Source organism: Carlito syrichta, unplaced genomic scaffold, assembly GCF_000164805.1.
Source record: "Carlito syrichta isolate Samal-C Ts95f unplaced genomic scaffold, Tarsius_syrichta-2.0.1 Scaffold301848, whole genome shotgun sequence".
Taxonomy (NCBI): domain Eukaryota; kingdom Metazoa; phylum Chordata; class Mammalia; order Primates; family Tarsiidae; genus Carlito; species Carlito syrichta.
Window position 1 is genome coordinate 122,088 of NW_007245944.1, and position 14,845 is coordinate 136,932.

Here is a 14,845-nt window from a genome sequence, read left to right on the forward strand (position 1 = left end):
CACTCCAGTCTGGGTGACAGAGTGAGACTCCAACTCAAAAAAAAAAAAAAGACAGAGTTTCAGTTCTAGACCAGAGCCTCCTCCACCTGGAGCAGGAGTCTGCATTTTTCCACAGCTCCAAGAGGATACAAATGTAGCAATCTCCAGGTTCATGTTTGGAAACCACTGCTGCAGCAGCTGTCCAGTCTCCATCTCCTTTCCCTGAGACATATGTAAGTATCAGGCACAGCCTCCTCCCCTGTCTGTCTTTCTCCCCCAACAACTCCAGCCAGGCTGAGGAGGAAAGGGAGCAGCTGCTGGGAAAAGCAAGGCCTCCCACACAGCTGACTCGGAAAATATGGGACACGTGGGGCTGAGTCCTGCGCCATGCTCTCTGCCACCCAGGCTTTCACAGCCGGGCTTGAAGAGGCCCAAGGACAGAATTACAGATGGCTCTAGGAGCCAGACAGCCTGTGAAGCCAGCAGTTCTGCTGTGGGGCAGGATGGTGCTGGGAAAGCAGGAAGAGGGGAAAACAGCATTCGTTTATTTATCGGTACATTCAAAAAATGTTTATTGAGCCCTACATTTTTTTTTTTTTTGAGTCGAGTCTCGCTCTGTTATCCAGGCTGGAGTGCAGTGGCAGGATCATGGCTCACTGCAGCCTCGACTTCCTGGGTTTGGGCGATCCTTCTGCCTCAGTATCCCAAGTATCTGGGTCTAAAGGCACGTACCACCATGAGATGAGGTCTTTGCTATGTTGCCCAGATTGGTCTTGAACTCCTGGGCTCTGGCAATCCCCTTTGAATTGGCCTCTCAAAGTGCTGGGATTACATTAGCCACTGCTCCCAGCTGAGCCTTACTTTTTGTTGGACACTTCTGATGCTGGGTACTGAGCAGTGAACACACAGCCCATGGCCTGTCTTCATCCACCTACTATAATCACCAATATGCACAGAGCTCGTTCCCACTAGGAACGGCTCTAACTGCTCATAACACGTAAACTTGCCTAGTCCTTCCAACATCCTATGTAGGGGCATGTCCATTATATAGACAATTAAGTTGAGGCAAAGATAGATTGAGCAAACTTGACCAAGATCACAAAGCTAAGGACTTGAACCCAGAAAATCCAGCTCCTTTATGGCTCCACTATGCTGCTCACTGTGCAAGCTCTTCTCTCTGTGTGATCCTGGTAATCATCCATGCTGCAGATGGAGAACATTATGCTCAGAGAGTGTAATGGATAAGCCTACCACCAGAAGAGGGGAGGGGGGCTGCAATGGGACCTCCAGGTTGAACAGTGGGGTCTGTCTGTGTGGCTCATGTCTACAAAGATGGTGCCTCCCCAGCTACTTGGATCCTGCTGGGACCTCTGTCCCTTCCCAGGAATTATGACACATGGGGGAAGGATGTGAAAGCACAGATGTGGGAATGTTTGTGTCTCACCAGGCCACCAAAAGCCACTTTTTCTTCTTAAACTGTCCCCAGGATAAATCAAACCCAGATGGAGGGATGGAGCGGAAAGCTGAATTCAAAACAATGGTCACTAGGCCAAGAATAGGGGAACAGACTTGATTCTAGACACCCTTCCCAGGCCAGGCACGGTATGGTGGATGGAGAGTCAGGGTCAATCTTGCCCATAGCTCCTCACTAAGTCAGTCAACGTTTCTGAGCCTCGATTTCTTTTCTATAAAACTTTGAGGGTCTTGGGTTGAAGATACCAGGAAGACTTGTTGACGATTTCCCACCCTAGGACCTAGGAACAAGGCGGTAGGCCTAAGCCCCTGGGTCCCACACCCATGGCAGACTCTCCTCTTCACCTGGCTCTTTCTGGAGAGGCTGGGGGTGGGGGTGGGGGGCAGATGTGGCCTTTTGTGGCCCGCTGCTCCCAGTACCCCACCAGGGGGCAGCACGTGCTGCCTAGCCCTGCACCTGTCTTCCCATCCCCATCACTGAGGCCCTCACTCCAGCAGATAAGTAGCTGTGATCTGGGTGACAAAAGCCACCTTTGTTCCCACAAACTGGACTGGCAGGTTTCCACACCCAATCTGGCCTACCAGGAAATACTCCAATTCCTGGAACACCACACATCCCAGGCAGTCCAAGAAGTTGTGTGTGTAGGAGGGGGAGACGGGGTGGGTAAGGGGAGGGTTTGGAGAAAGGAAGAGAAGGGCCTGCACTTGGGCCCTGGACACACATGAGGCCTGTGGGGCCCACAGGTGGGAGAGATGCATGTCCGGAAAGGGACAACATGGAAGGTGGGTTTGTCACTAGGCTCTGGGAGGCAGGGGTCTGTGGAGGAGGGGGCTATTTGCCCAAGAAATACAGAAGGGTATAATGGAAGGAGTCCTGCTCTGGGGTCAGGTAGTCCTCATCTTAGCCCTGCTCAGCACTGACTTGCTTTGAGCCTTTGAGAGGGCTGCACATCCTCTCTGCACTTTGTGGACCACATCTGTTACCACAGCTGCAAACAGGGCATCCTATCCTAAAATGTCTGCCCTGTGGGTGTCCCTGCGAGGGCTAGGATCTAGGTCAAATACTTTGTAAACAGCTGAGCACTATACAAATGTGGGTGACTATTTACCCTTTTATCTCCCAACTGTAAAAGGCGGTTAGGCTTATTAATAAAGCCTTTTTCTGCTTTAATATTTCAATTTTCTCAGATTCTTAAGGACATGGGTATCAAGTGTAAAGCTGAGTGCTGGGCAGCACTCAGGACTATTGAGCTGCCAACACCTGATCATATTGTCCCACTATTACTGGTTCAAATGAAAACACCCTGTTAGGGCCCCTGCTACATAGGCATTAACCCTCTTTCTAGAAACAGCAACCCAGTGGCAGGCATGCTTCTCACATTCTCCAGGCGGCTCTATCAGAATTGCAAAGCTGCCTGGCCTAACCACTTGTTGGCCAATCAGAAGACACCTCCTGCCCTCATTCTGATGGGCTGTTACCAGTTATGGAGGGTCCAAGTTTCAGTTTCCATCCCTAAAATACAAAACTAAGACAAAAGCAGAGAGCTGGCAAGGCGGCAGAAGAAGGGAGTTGTGGGAGGGAGGGTATCTCTTCAGACATCATGGCGAGAAGCAATGTTTTTCTCAGAGTCCTGAGCCAAACCAGGAATCCTCAGGCAGGACAAGGGTCTTGTCTCTACGGCAACCGAGGCCTAGCTGGAGACAGAGAAGCCTCAACTCCAGAGGAGGGGGCCAGAGTGGCGACACCGGCCCTCCACTGCACAGTCCCCCCTCTCTCTTCCCTTTAGAAACCCCCTGCTTGTGTCTCTGAATAATTCACAGGATCTTTTGTTTCCCCCCAAACCTTTCTCTTCATCCCACTCCTCCCACCCTCCCTGGTTTTCCTTTTTCCGTGGGAAAGTTGCTGGAAGAGGTCATGGGCAGAGAGAGGAGGGGGAAGGGGCCCTGCAACGACAGAAGGTCGATGGCAATGCCAGACAAAGGGAATAAACACGCTAATTAAATGGCCAAGAAAGGCTGGAGGAGAAGATGGGAGTGGGGGTGAGGGTAGTGGTGGTAAGAGGTGAAAAGGAAAGGGCTGGAAGATCAAGAGGGGTAGGCAGGGCCTCCCTTGTCAGGAAAACAGAGGAGAGAGAGAGAGAGGGAGAGGGGGAGAGGGGGAGAGAAAGACAGAGAGAGAGAGAGAGAGAGAGAAGAAACTTGTTTCTATGGCCTTTTTTAAACTTCACTGCCCAGACCTCCACCCATTCTCTGTCTCTGATTTTATTGGTAAGCAGAGGGAATAAACAAGAGAGATAAAGCCACGAATTCCCTCACTGAAATCCAAAGCCACCTGGGTTCCTCTCCCTCAATGATGGCATGAGGTCACCTGGCATTTTTCAAGGGCACCAGAGACAAGGTCGGGTGATAGACCCAGCTCAGCTTTGACCCCAAAAACTATGTAGTGCATATTCAATAGATACCTGTTAACAATAACAATAGCAATAATAATAATAGCAGCTGATACTGACTGAACTCTTATGTGTCAAGAATTGTACTAAGTGAATATCTCAATTTATCCCCATGACAACCCTAGAAGGAAGATTCTATTACTGTCCCATTTTACAGATGAGGAAACTAAAGCCAGAGGATGCAAAACTTGCCCCAAGTGACAGAGTGAGAAACTTGGATTCAAGCCCAGGCAATGCTAGGTTCTGGAGGCCATGTTCTTATCCAGCATATGAACCTCTCTTCTCCATGCTAGCTATCACCACGGAACTCTGTTAGAGGCTTGCAGGATGCTGCTGTGTGACAGCATGGAGAAATCAAGCAGCGATGCAGTTAAGGTCTCCATTCCCTTCTCCTAAAGACCCTGGCCAGCTCAAAGGAAGTCATGAAAATTCCATACATCTAATTGGTATTTTACCTTTTATAAATTGCCTTTACATACATATAACGAGGAGCTGGGCTTTAGCCAAAAGAACAGGGGGCCAAAACCTGGGTTCCAACCCCTACTCTGTAACTCACGAGCTGTGTGGCCCCTCCTTGGAGAGTTAATTCTGAGCTAAGTGCCCCTGTCTAACACTTACATCACAGATTAAAGGAATGCAATAATGCCCATGAACGCATCTGGTAAACTGCCAAGAGGCAAATTCCCTTAGTGGAGGAGGTTTTCACAATGATGCCATGGGGTGGGTGAGGCCACGGGATTTTACAAAGATTGGGTCTTTGGACTCCCGGCCTGGTGTTCCTCACACTCTGTGGTGTACACTTTCTTCTTTCTCCTCCCAGTGGCAAACCTCTGTGTGCAGAGACCCAGCTAAGTATCAATAGCACCTGCTCTGGGCAGCCTGGATTTTTCACATGCAGGTGCCCAACCTGACTCTAAAGCCATTCTGACCATCTGGGGCTCAGGGGGTCCAGGCAGGGCCAGGACCCTCTGAAGAAAGAAAGACTGGGTAGCTGTGTGAGGCTGACAAGAAACCAAGGCTTCCAGGCAAAGGTTCCAGGCACCATTTGGATCTGGGTCACTTCAATTTTACGATCAGAAGGATCAAGAAGAACATAAAAAGGAATACATACAGGACTTACAATATCACCAGGTTGTCACAGGAGTACCTGAGTGCACAGAAAGTGCCCGGCACATAGTAAGTAGTCACTAAAAACAGGCTGCTTTTGCAATCTGGAGTCACCCCTCCAGCTTCCAGAGACTAGAGGAAAGGGACTAACCTTCATTTGGTACCTACTGAATACCAGGCATTGAGGTACATGTTTAGTAGGGGAGGAACATGGCAGAGTCAGAATCGGGGCTCTACTGTATCAGATTTCCTAAAGATTGAATCTTATTCTCTGCCAATGATTTGCCATGTGCCCTTGAACAAATGAACCTCTATTTTCTTCATCTGTAAAATGAGATAATGATGCCAACTTTACAGAGTTGTTGTAAAGACCCAGTAAGGTGATAAAGTCCTAAAATGACAACATAATGGGAGCTCAGTGAACGTTTTCACTTATTACTTAGTAAGCACAATCTACTTTAAGCCTCATGGTTACCCTAACAAGAGTGCCACTGCCAGCATTTACAAGTGAGGAAGTTGGGACTCTATGACGTTAGCGATCTGGCCCCGAATCACATAGTTACTAGAAAGCAAAGTCTCAACCAGAATCCAGATCTGTTGGCACCCAAAGCATCAGACCCTTCCTCACCCACCATGCTACTGCTGCCTTCATCTGAAGCCATGAGGAAGAGCTCAAGACCTGGTAGCCCCTCCTCACTCTCTGATCCAAAAGATGTGTTATAGCCTATCTCTGCAGTGAGTAAATACTCTGAGGCAGCCATGGAAGCACCTACCCAGAGGCAATCAGCACTCGAGACTGGGCAATGGCCAGTCGCTGAAGGTTGGTACGATTCAAGGTAGCCAGGGCCACCCTTCCAGTCTTGCCATTGGTTCCTGGGGGGCTGGCAGGAGAGCCTGCAGTTGCCCCAGCTGGCATGCTGGAAGCTTGTCGCCGGATCACCTGCGATGGGGCAGTCTTCACTGGGCCTCTGACGGCGCCCATGCCGTCCAATGGCTTGGGCCCAGGGCCTGGTGGCGGGGGCAGCTTGACCACTCCAGATGGGAGCATGTTTTTGCGGCTGGCAGGGGGCTGCAGGGGCCCAGTGCTGCCGTTGACCACGGCCGCCTTAACACTCACCACCAAGACACACTGGGGACAGGAGCAGGGAGGCGCGGGGGGCGAGGTGGCTGACCCAGGGCTGACTGGCCAGGACTGTGCCTTAGGCAAGGTGCCAGTGACCATGGGATAGATGATGTCGAGGCGCCGGCGGACGCGGCGTTGGCGCTGGGTCTGCCGGTTGATCTGGCCCATGGTGCTGAAGTCAATGACGTAGCTAAAGCCGATCGAAGTGAGGTCGATCCAGGGGTGTTGCTTCTCATAGGCATGTTGGATGGTGATGCCCACTTCCATGTCGTAGGGCGTCCAGGAGCCATTGTCGTTCTCCCACTCCCACACCACACCTTTCCCAGGGGCCGAGGACGGGTCATAGTAGTTGCGGCGAACTGGGCGGAGGGTCCCTGCCAGAGTGGGACAGAGGAGAGGTCAGGGTCAGCAAGCAATTACACTGTGTGGTGTGACATTAACCGACAAACATTAAACAAGTCCAACTGTGTGCTCGGCACTCCACTGCCTGTTGAAGCATTCAGCTTTGAATGAGACTCATCCCAGCCTTGAAGAAATCTCCAGCTCAACCAGGATAAAGGAAGATAGTGACAATATGAAGGATACGGGAGGCAGAGCAGGGTAGCAGAAAGATCACCAACTAGTTTGTAGTAGGGACCCCCTCAGTCAAATGCGCCCACTTACTAGCTAATATGAAATCTCTTAACCTCCTCCTTTTTCTCCTTTGGGAAACAGGATCATAATTCCTTCCTCAAGTTTTTGTAAAAGTTAAGTGTGGCTCATTCATTCAACAGATATGTATTTGTACATGCCAGGTACTAGATTTCACAAACTAAGGCATTAAAAACCCTTGGGACATAGTAGTTGCTCATAGAAATCATATTCCTTCACCTCTGTCCCTTGAAATGCTCCTGCTCCAAGGGTTATAGAGGAAAAGAATACAGGCCTGTGAAAGCCTTGGGAACAGAGAAAGGACTGTTTCCACTTGGGAAGCCTTCTCAGAGGTGGTGGCGATAGAGCTGGCTCTCTGTTCATTTATGGATGAGAAAAATAAATAGATAAGTGGCATGCTACGTGCTACCATGAAGAAAGGAAATCAGGTTCGGAGAACTCTCTCGTATTTCCCAACATTAAATCTTACATAAACAAAAATTCTTAAGCATCATGAAAATAATTTTATATTTATCTAACAGTTTTTTTCAGTAATCTTAAACCCTTCTAAAGATAGGGTGGGCTTAAATGTGGCAGTCTCACTGGGAGGGGGGCAAGGGAGAGGCCAGGGCTATTAAAGGGCAAGGGTCCAGTAGAAATGAACTGGCAGGACTGCCAACATCAAGGCTACAGAAGCCTGGCTCAAGGAAGGGTGGGGAGGCTGGGGAGATTCTAAGGATGCTGGAATCTCTGCATCTGTCAACTTAATCTCTATCCATCCAAGTGGTGGGAAAAGGCTCCCCTTCACTGGCCTCTGACCCACCCCCTCCTTCAACCCAGAGGGAGACACCAAGACTCGGGACAGAATCCCATTCAAGGGGGAAGAAAAGGAACAATGGCTATTCAGGCCTTTGCCAGGGTCATAACCCGCCCCCCACCCCATCTCCAAGCCCCTTAATGACCCAAAACATCAACATTCAGAGGCACGAGGGAGAAGCAGAACAATCCCCTATTCATCCCCAGGGCCTCTGGTGAGGGGCATGGGGGTATGGGGGGAGGGGAATAGCTTCCCAGTTTGCCTCCATTTCCCTTCTGGGGAACAAAGAGTATGGGGTTTGGGGCCAACAGGGGTGGTTCTGTGCCTTCCAGCTGTGTGATTAAGCCTCAGTTTCCTCATCTGTTTGGGTCCTGGGTAGCTACTTCAAAGGGTGAATTTGAGGATTAAATGAATATACAACTCTAAAATAGCACCTGCCACCATGACAAGAGTGCAATGAAAGTCGGTGATTATTATTGTAATTTGTTTTCTGTTATATGTCTAAGCAGTATGGAGAAGTCAAGGGAAAGTTTAGTTGAGGGGATGAGAGTGTGAAAAACAGAGTGGAAGGGAGGAAGGAAAGGAAGGAGGAGGAAGGAGGGAGGAAGTTTCTATATAAGTTGATATTTACCCAGGCTTTATTACTTAGAAAGTACCTCGCATATCCCATGTAACCTTCATGCAACCCTAGAAACACATATTTTTTTGGTTGGATTTAGAGTGTATAATATTCAGTGGTCTATAACAGAAACAAAGAATGGAGTATCACATGTTCTCACTCATAAGCAGACCCTGAGTATTAATCATAATACTATAAGGAAGAGATTGGCAGTAGCAGGACATTGCTGGGGTTGGGGGTGGGGGTGGCGGAACATAACAAGGGTACTTGATCTCAAACCAGGCGAAGTGGGGACCAAAGAAAGGCCCAAACTTTACCTAATTACATACCTAATTCTGAACTGTACCCCACATCTTAAAAAAATAAATAGGCCAAATGTTTCACAAATAAAAACCTTTTATAGATAAGAAAATTAAGTTCAGAGAGTTTAAATGGCATTATCTTATATTTTCTCCAGAGTAGCAGGGACAATGCACTTCACCAATTCTTCCAAAAGGCACTTTATTATTATTTTTCATAGGCGTGTTAATCCTAGACATGAATTTCTGGAAACTGTCCCATGGCTCTATAACATACCTTTGCAGGTTTATCTTCCTCTATCCCACATGTTTTCTTCTATTCCTGCCAAACAGAGGACTCCTTTATCCTCAGGCATTACCGCAGTTTCCCGACTTCTCCCCTACAAACAGTTCACCAGATCCCTTCTATTGATATGCCCTCCCTTGTCATTTTCACCTGTTGGAATTCTCCTGATCATTCATGGATTCATGCCATTTGCCATCCATTTCTTACTTGAGGTGTATATCTTGGCTACGACTCCCCAAAGTGCACCAGTATTCATTCTGGCCCTTTTCATATCATGGCACCTTAAGTAGGGGCAGGGGTCCGCTCCGTAGATCTTTCCGTTTCAGTGTCTCATGCAGTGTCCGGCGGTGGCAAGGGCGCTATAAACTGTGGTGTGACTGGTTGAAGACCGCTGGCTACTTTCATGTGATCGTTTATCACTGAACACCCATGAGCCACTATGAGGAAGGCAAAGATTCAAGCATTCCTCAAGTGGCTTACAGTCTAAAACAGGGTTAGAAGACAAGTGTGCAAATGACTATGAGGCAGAATGTGTCACACGAAGGATGCCAACAGAATGTGTGTTGGCAGGAAACCTGCTTAGATCCCTTCCATGACTCTTCCTTAGGTCGGGACCCAAATCCTCTGCACCCATCAACCTCTGTGGCCTCTTCATGCCCTATCACACTCTGCCCCACATTTCAGCTACATTGGCCTTTAATCTCTCCCCACTGCCAGGTTTCTCTGATTCTGGGCGTCTTCACAATGCTGGTCCCTCCCCCACAACACTCTGGCATCCTCTTTGCTGCTCATGCAGCAGATTAAAGCTCATTTCCTCAAGAAAGTCTCTCTAGAGTGCCCTGACCAGGTCATTTAAAAATAATATAGCACTCATCTCAATATGCAGTTGCACATTTATTTGTGTGACTAATTTGATGAATATCTGTCTCTCTCAGTCCCAGTCCCCTTGAGAGCAAGCAACAAGGTGTTTTGCTTGCTCAGGGTTGTATCCCCTATGCTTGGCATGTCCTAAGGTCCCCAAAAATATTGATTAAATAAATTAAGGAATGACAGTTTGGAGAGTATTTCAAGGTTTGGAGAATGTTTCAAGAAATGGATGAAAAATGACATAGAATCTGAATAACAAGGAGAATTTCAATAGGGAAAAAACGGCAAGGGACTGCATTTCCAAAGAAAGGATACCGTATGAATACTTGGTGGGGGACTGGATGTCAGCGAACTCTGAGGTAATGCATGAGGATAAAAGTGGTCTCTGTTTGGCAGGAATAGAGAAAAATATAAGGCATGGAAGAAGATAATCCAGGAAAGCTATGTTAGAGCTAGAACATAGAAGATCTGGAATGCAAAGTTGTGATGGATTTAATTTGTAGGCAGTAAGGAGTCAGTGAAGTTTGTTAAGCAAAGAATGACAAAGCCAGAGTTGCCCTGTTAATTAGTTCCAGGTGAGTAAAAGGATGTTTGCAGGAAAAATGAAAAGGAGGTGACAGACTAGAGAGAGGGAAAGGAGATGAGAAAAATGGGAAAGGAGATGAGTAGCTGAACGCTTTCCAAGTGAGGTTCCAGGGCCACTCCCTTCAGAATTTCCTAGGGTATGGCTCAGCAATAACCTAGAGACCTAGGGGTGAGTACCTCCAGGGTCTAGGCCCAGGAATCTGCATGTGAATCACCACCCTGAGTTTTTACCATGCACACTCAAGTTTCAACTGTTGAGTCACATGGTGTACATATTAGGCACCGAAATAAAACTCTGAGTCACAAAATGAGTCTAAGAATCATTGGAAGGTGGGAAAATGCCATTACCATTAACAGGCAGAGGAGTGTCAAGAGGAAGTTCCTAGAGGGAAAGTTGCTGAGTTCAGTTAAGCCCTACAAGGAAGTCAGAGACAGTAAACAGACCTCAGGACCAAAGTTTTGAGTCAAGAGAGATGGTGGGAGTCCATTCTCTGATTATTTCAGAGACCACTGTACCTGGAATGTGCTATTCATGGGCTTTTCTAGAATCAGGACCACAAACTAGATCATCAGTGTGACAACGCAAGGAAAAGGTCTCTAGTATGATAAGAATAGAGGATGTTCAAAAACTAAGGAGAAAAAGTGAGAAAGAAAATTTTCCCAGTAATTCAAACATGAGTATTCCAAAGCACTCAAGGTGTTTTAGCCCCTGGGAAATGGGAGGCAATGCCTCCAGACATGACCTGAGGTCTCTAGGGCATGTCACATCTATGCACATAATTCACTGTTGTTAGAGTATGCACAGTATCCAGAATGTTCCAGGGGGACAAAGATTTGGATGTTCTATATTGCTATATCCCACATGTCTGGAACAGGGCTTGTACTAAGCAGTTGCTTCAAAACCAAAGAATTGGGACATGGGGCACTAGACTCAGAATCTCAGCTCTGCCACTGACTAGCTCTAAACTCTTGGGCAACTTAATCTCTTCCAACTCATTTCCTTCCCTATAAAATGGGGGTAACAATAGATTCTTCACAAGATTGTTGTGAGGATTAAACAAGATAGTTGTGCAATATTCTTGGCACGATGCAGACACATCACATGGTATATTTTGCACACTGGAACTATCATGCAGGCACCATGATGTTGCCTCCTCCACTCCTGTGCTCACAGAGGGTAGGGGGTGTTACGAAGCGGTCAGCTTCTGTCAAATCCTTTAATTAAATTCATACTCTCTCACTCCATCTGAAACTTCTCACCTCATTAAAAACATACAGGAGGTGAAACTTGCACAGAAAACTGAGCACGAAAAGAACTCTCTCTCCTGTTAGCATCATGACTGGTGCAGGGGCCAAACCCATTCTCCTGCCCATCTGCCTGATGGGTCCTCTTCATTCTACAGAGGAAAATGAGGCCTGAGTAGTTAAGGGACTCTCTCAAGGTCACATCGTAAGCAGTGACTCTGAAATGAGAGCCTGGGTCTTCCTCATCCTGCTCCCGGGACCCTGGAGATGGCAGCGATCAGGTGTGCTGGAAGATACAGGGGAAAGTGACATTGAAGTAAAGCTTTCCACTAATTTCCCTGCCACAGAAAAAGGTCAGTCAAGGTAAACGATGGCAAGAATCTCACGAAGGCTTTTAGAAGTGGCCAAGACCCAGTTTCCTCCATCTCATCTCATCTCTTTACTTCTTCCAGATTCTCTAGCCCAAATTGCCCAGAGGATACTGGCATGGAATGTAAATGAGGTCAGGCCCCTAGGTGGTCGCGGGGAAGCAGAAGAGCCCAGGGCAAACAGAGGCAGGCGGAAGGGTGTCTGCATCCTTCCAGCCATCTCCCTGGAGACAGGCTGGATGAGGTCAGGAGCCCAGAGGAGTGGAGACTGGGGACTCACTCAGCAGTGGGGCCTGCAACTTCTGAAAAGACAAAGCTTCCATGTCAGGAAATGTTCCCATACAGAAGAGGCAAGAAAAAAAGAGAGGACTAGCCTCTGGGCAGGGGACTTCCAGCTCTCTTGTTTATGGGGATGTTTCTGGTTCCCAGCTTTAAATTGTGGCTTGAGGATGGTGGGTAATTTAATTAAACATTGCAGGGGCTTGGCTGAGGTTGCCTGGGAGCCACTGGTTTAAAGTTCTACCCTGTTAGGGTCTCATCAATGAGCTATACTGAGAGGAACTGTGTGTGTGTGTGTGTGTGTGTGTGTGTGTGTGTGTATGTGTGTGTGTGTGTGTGTGTGTGTGTGTGTGTGTGTGTTCGTGCCCTTAGGCACACACGCATGTGTGTTGGTTGAGAAGGGAGAGGAGGGGGCGTGGTGCCCAGAGTTCTGGGGTATTCAGCTGAATGCCTGTAGTACTCAGCATAGGGCCTGATACGGAGGAGAGAGGTGCTCAGTATGGGTGACCAACTGGCTATAGCAATGAGTGGATGGAACCAAAGCGGTCTGGATATTTGTAAATACACACACACACACACACACACACACACACACACACACACACTGGGGCAGTCTCTGTCTCTAGTCTAAAATCCAAGGAGCCCCATCCACTGACTAAACTGCTAGTCAACCGGTCCTCAGATAAGAGTGATCAGACCTGGGGGGAAGTCGCTTCTGTCCTTCCATCCAATTTTCTCTACAACGGTCCTTTAGGTCATGACCCCTCCCTGCCCATCCAAAGTATCCCTAAGCACGAATTCAACCTTTGCCCTTCCCAAAGGTGCGACAGAGGCTGAGACCTTTATATCATGAGGGTGGGTCTCCATAGGCTGTAGAGATTTGGTCTGCAATAGACAAAGCCAGCAACTGTCTTGTTTTGTTTTTTAATCATGAGCAGGACTGGAAGGCACCCTTTAACTGTCAGGTGCCTTAAACCACTGGGCAGTGGGGTGGTTCTGGTCCCACCTCCAAGGCTCAGCTGCCCCCTCACACACACCCTTCCCCCACAACCTGAGCCTCCACCCTCACTTCCACAATCTCTACCCAAGTTGCACAATGACACTCTCTCCCTCGCCCTCAGCCACACTTAATCCTTTCTCAATCTCCCCACATTTTTCTTTATTCTCTCCTCCTCCAAGTTTCCCTCAGCTCCACTTCCCTCCCTTCTCCACCAAGGTTTAAGGCCCTCTAGATTCTAACACTTCTGGAATCCTTTCTCCAGAAAGTTTTGCTCAATGGACCACTGTCAGTAGAGTCCTTGGCAAGCGGATGTTGGGAGTTATGACTAAAGATGGGAACATGAGAGTGGAAAGATACCCCTTTCCCATGACAATCCTAATTAGCACACAGGATGGGGGGGGCTTTCCAAGGAAGCTGAGAAGCCCTGCTCAAACAGCTGTTCTGCTGGCGCAGGGCCTCCGCTAGCCATCTTCTCCACTCCCTCCCCACCACACCTGCCTCTCCAGGATCCCCATTACTCTCCTGGGAAAGCCCAGCCCGAATTCCAGAAGCAACAGGCCCCCTCCCCATCCCAGTCACTGAGGAGATGACTGGGGAGGCTTATCCTAAGTCATCAATTAAACACGGACACACAGGAAACAGCAAAGAAGTGCAGCTCTTCCCTCTCCCTCCCTCGGACACCCCCCCCCCAATCTCCCTTCCCTGTTCTAACCTGGAAAGGCAGGTCGGCTGGGAAGTGGGTTGTGGTGGCCATAGCGGCAACTTGATTCTCATGAAAAGACAAGAGTTTAGCGGTGTGGGAGGCCAGTGTCCCTCATAGGCTACGGTTTCAGGAGGAAGCTTGGGGACAGTTTCTCCTTAGGAATCTGCTCCCTCCTCCTCCTCCTCCACGGACAAAGGGAGCGGCTTCCCTGCCAGGCATTCCGGAGCCCCGACCCTCCCCCTCCTCTCTCCATCTGCTCTGGCCTGTTGCTTCAGCACTTGGGAGTGCACAGCAGAGGCGTTCGCAAACGCCACCGCATCCAGGGTGTTTCATGCCCTGGAATCCCCCAACTCCAGTCTCTCCCGCAGGGGACGCCCGGCGCTTCCCTCAGCCAACTACAGCGAGCGTCTCCGGGGAATCCCTTCTTCCTCCCCCGGTTCCCACACCCAGGACCCAGCTGGGGGAAGGCATCCCACACAGGAGGGGCAGAGGCAGTAAGGTCAGGGTTGAGGGGGATTTACGGCAGGCCCCAGGGATGCCTGAAAGGCAAAGCAGGATTAGCCAAGGTGTGAGCAACCACGAGGTGAGGTCAGGAAGCTTTTGAGAGGGGCTGGGGTTGCTCGCGGGCTGGGGCGGCCTCAGAATGTCTACGTGATAGGACTTAGGCCCACCAAGCCCTGAAAAGAGGACGCGAAGAAAAGGGGGTGCTCATCGGCTAGCTGGAAGCTTGGCTTGCATAACTGGAGCACTGATACTACCTGCTTGGACGTTTATGGGGGAAGGAGGCTCCTAAGAGGGTCGAGGGGAGCAAAGCGCCTCCCTCTACCTTCTCTTGGAGACACCGCCACACGCAGGTGCCGACTGGGTGGGCCACGGTGGGCTCGCGAGGCAGCTGGTCCCGGCATGCCGGGAGGCGGGCGCGAGCGGGCGGGGCGGGGGCGGCCGGCTCACCGGTGTCTTGGCGGAACTGGTTCATGGACTGCAGGTCGATGATGTAGGGCGCGAGACGGCTGTC

General features: G+C 49.3%; 1 protein-coding gene across 1 annotated transcript in view; it reads right to left on the reverse strand.

Moving 5' to 3' along the window:
• The window catches only part of DTX4 (deltex E3 ubiquitin ligase 4), a 40,339-nt gene that overhangs the window by 24,403 nt on the left and 1,091 nt on the right, over window positions 1-14,845 (reverse strand). Inside the window, exon 2 of the mRNA XM_021711060.1 lies at window positions 5,783-6,506. Coding sequence (XP_021566735.1) covers window positions 5,783-6,399 — 617 coding nt within the window. The 5' untranslated portion in view covers window positions 6,400-6,506. The remainder of the gene's footprint in view (window positions 1-5,782; window positions 6,507-14,845) is intronic.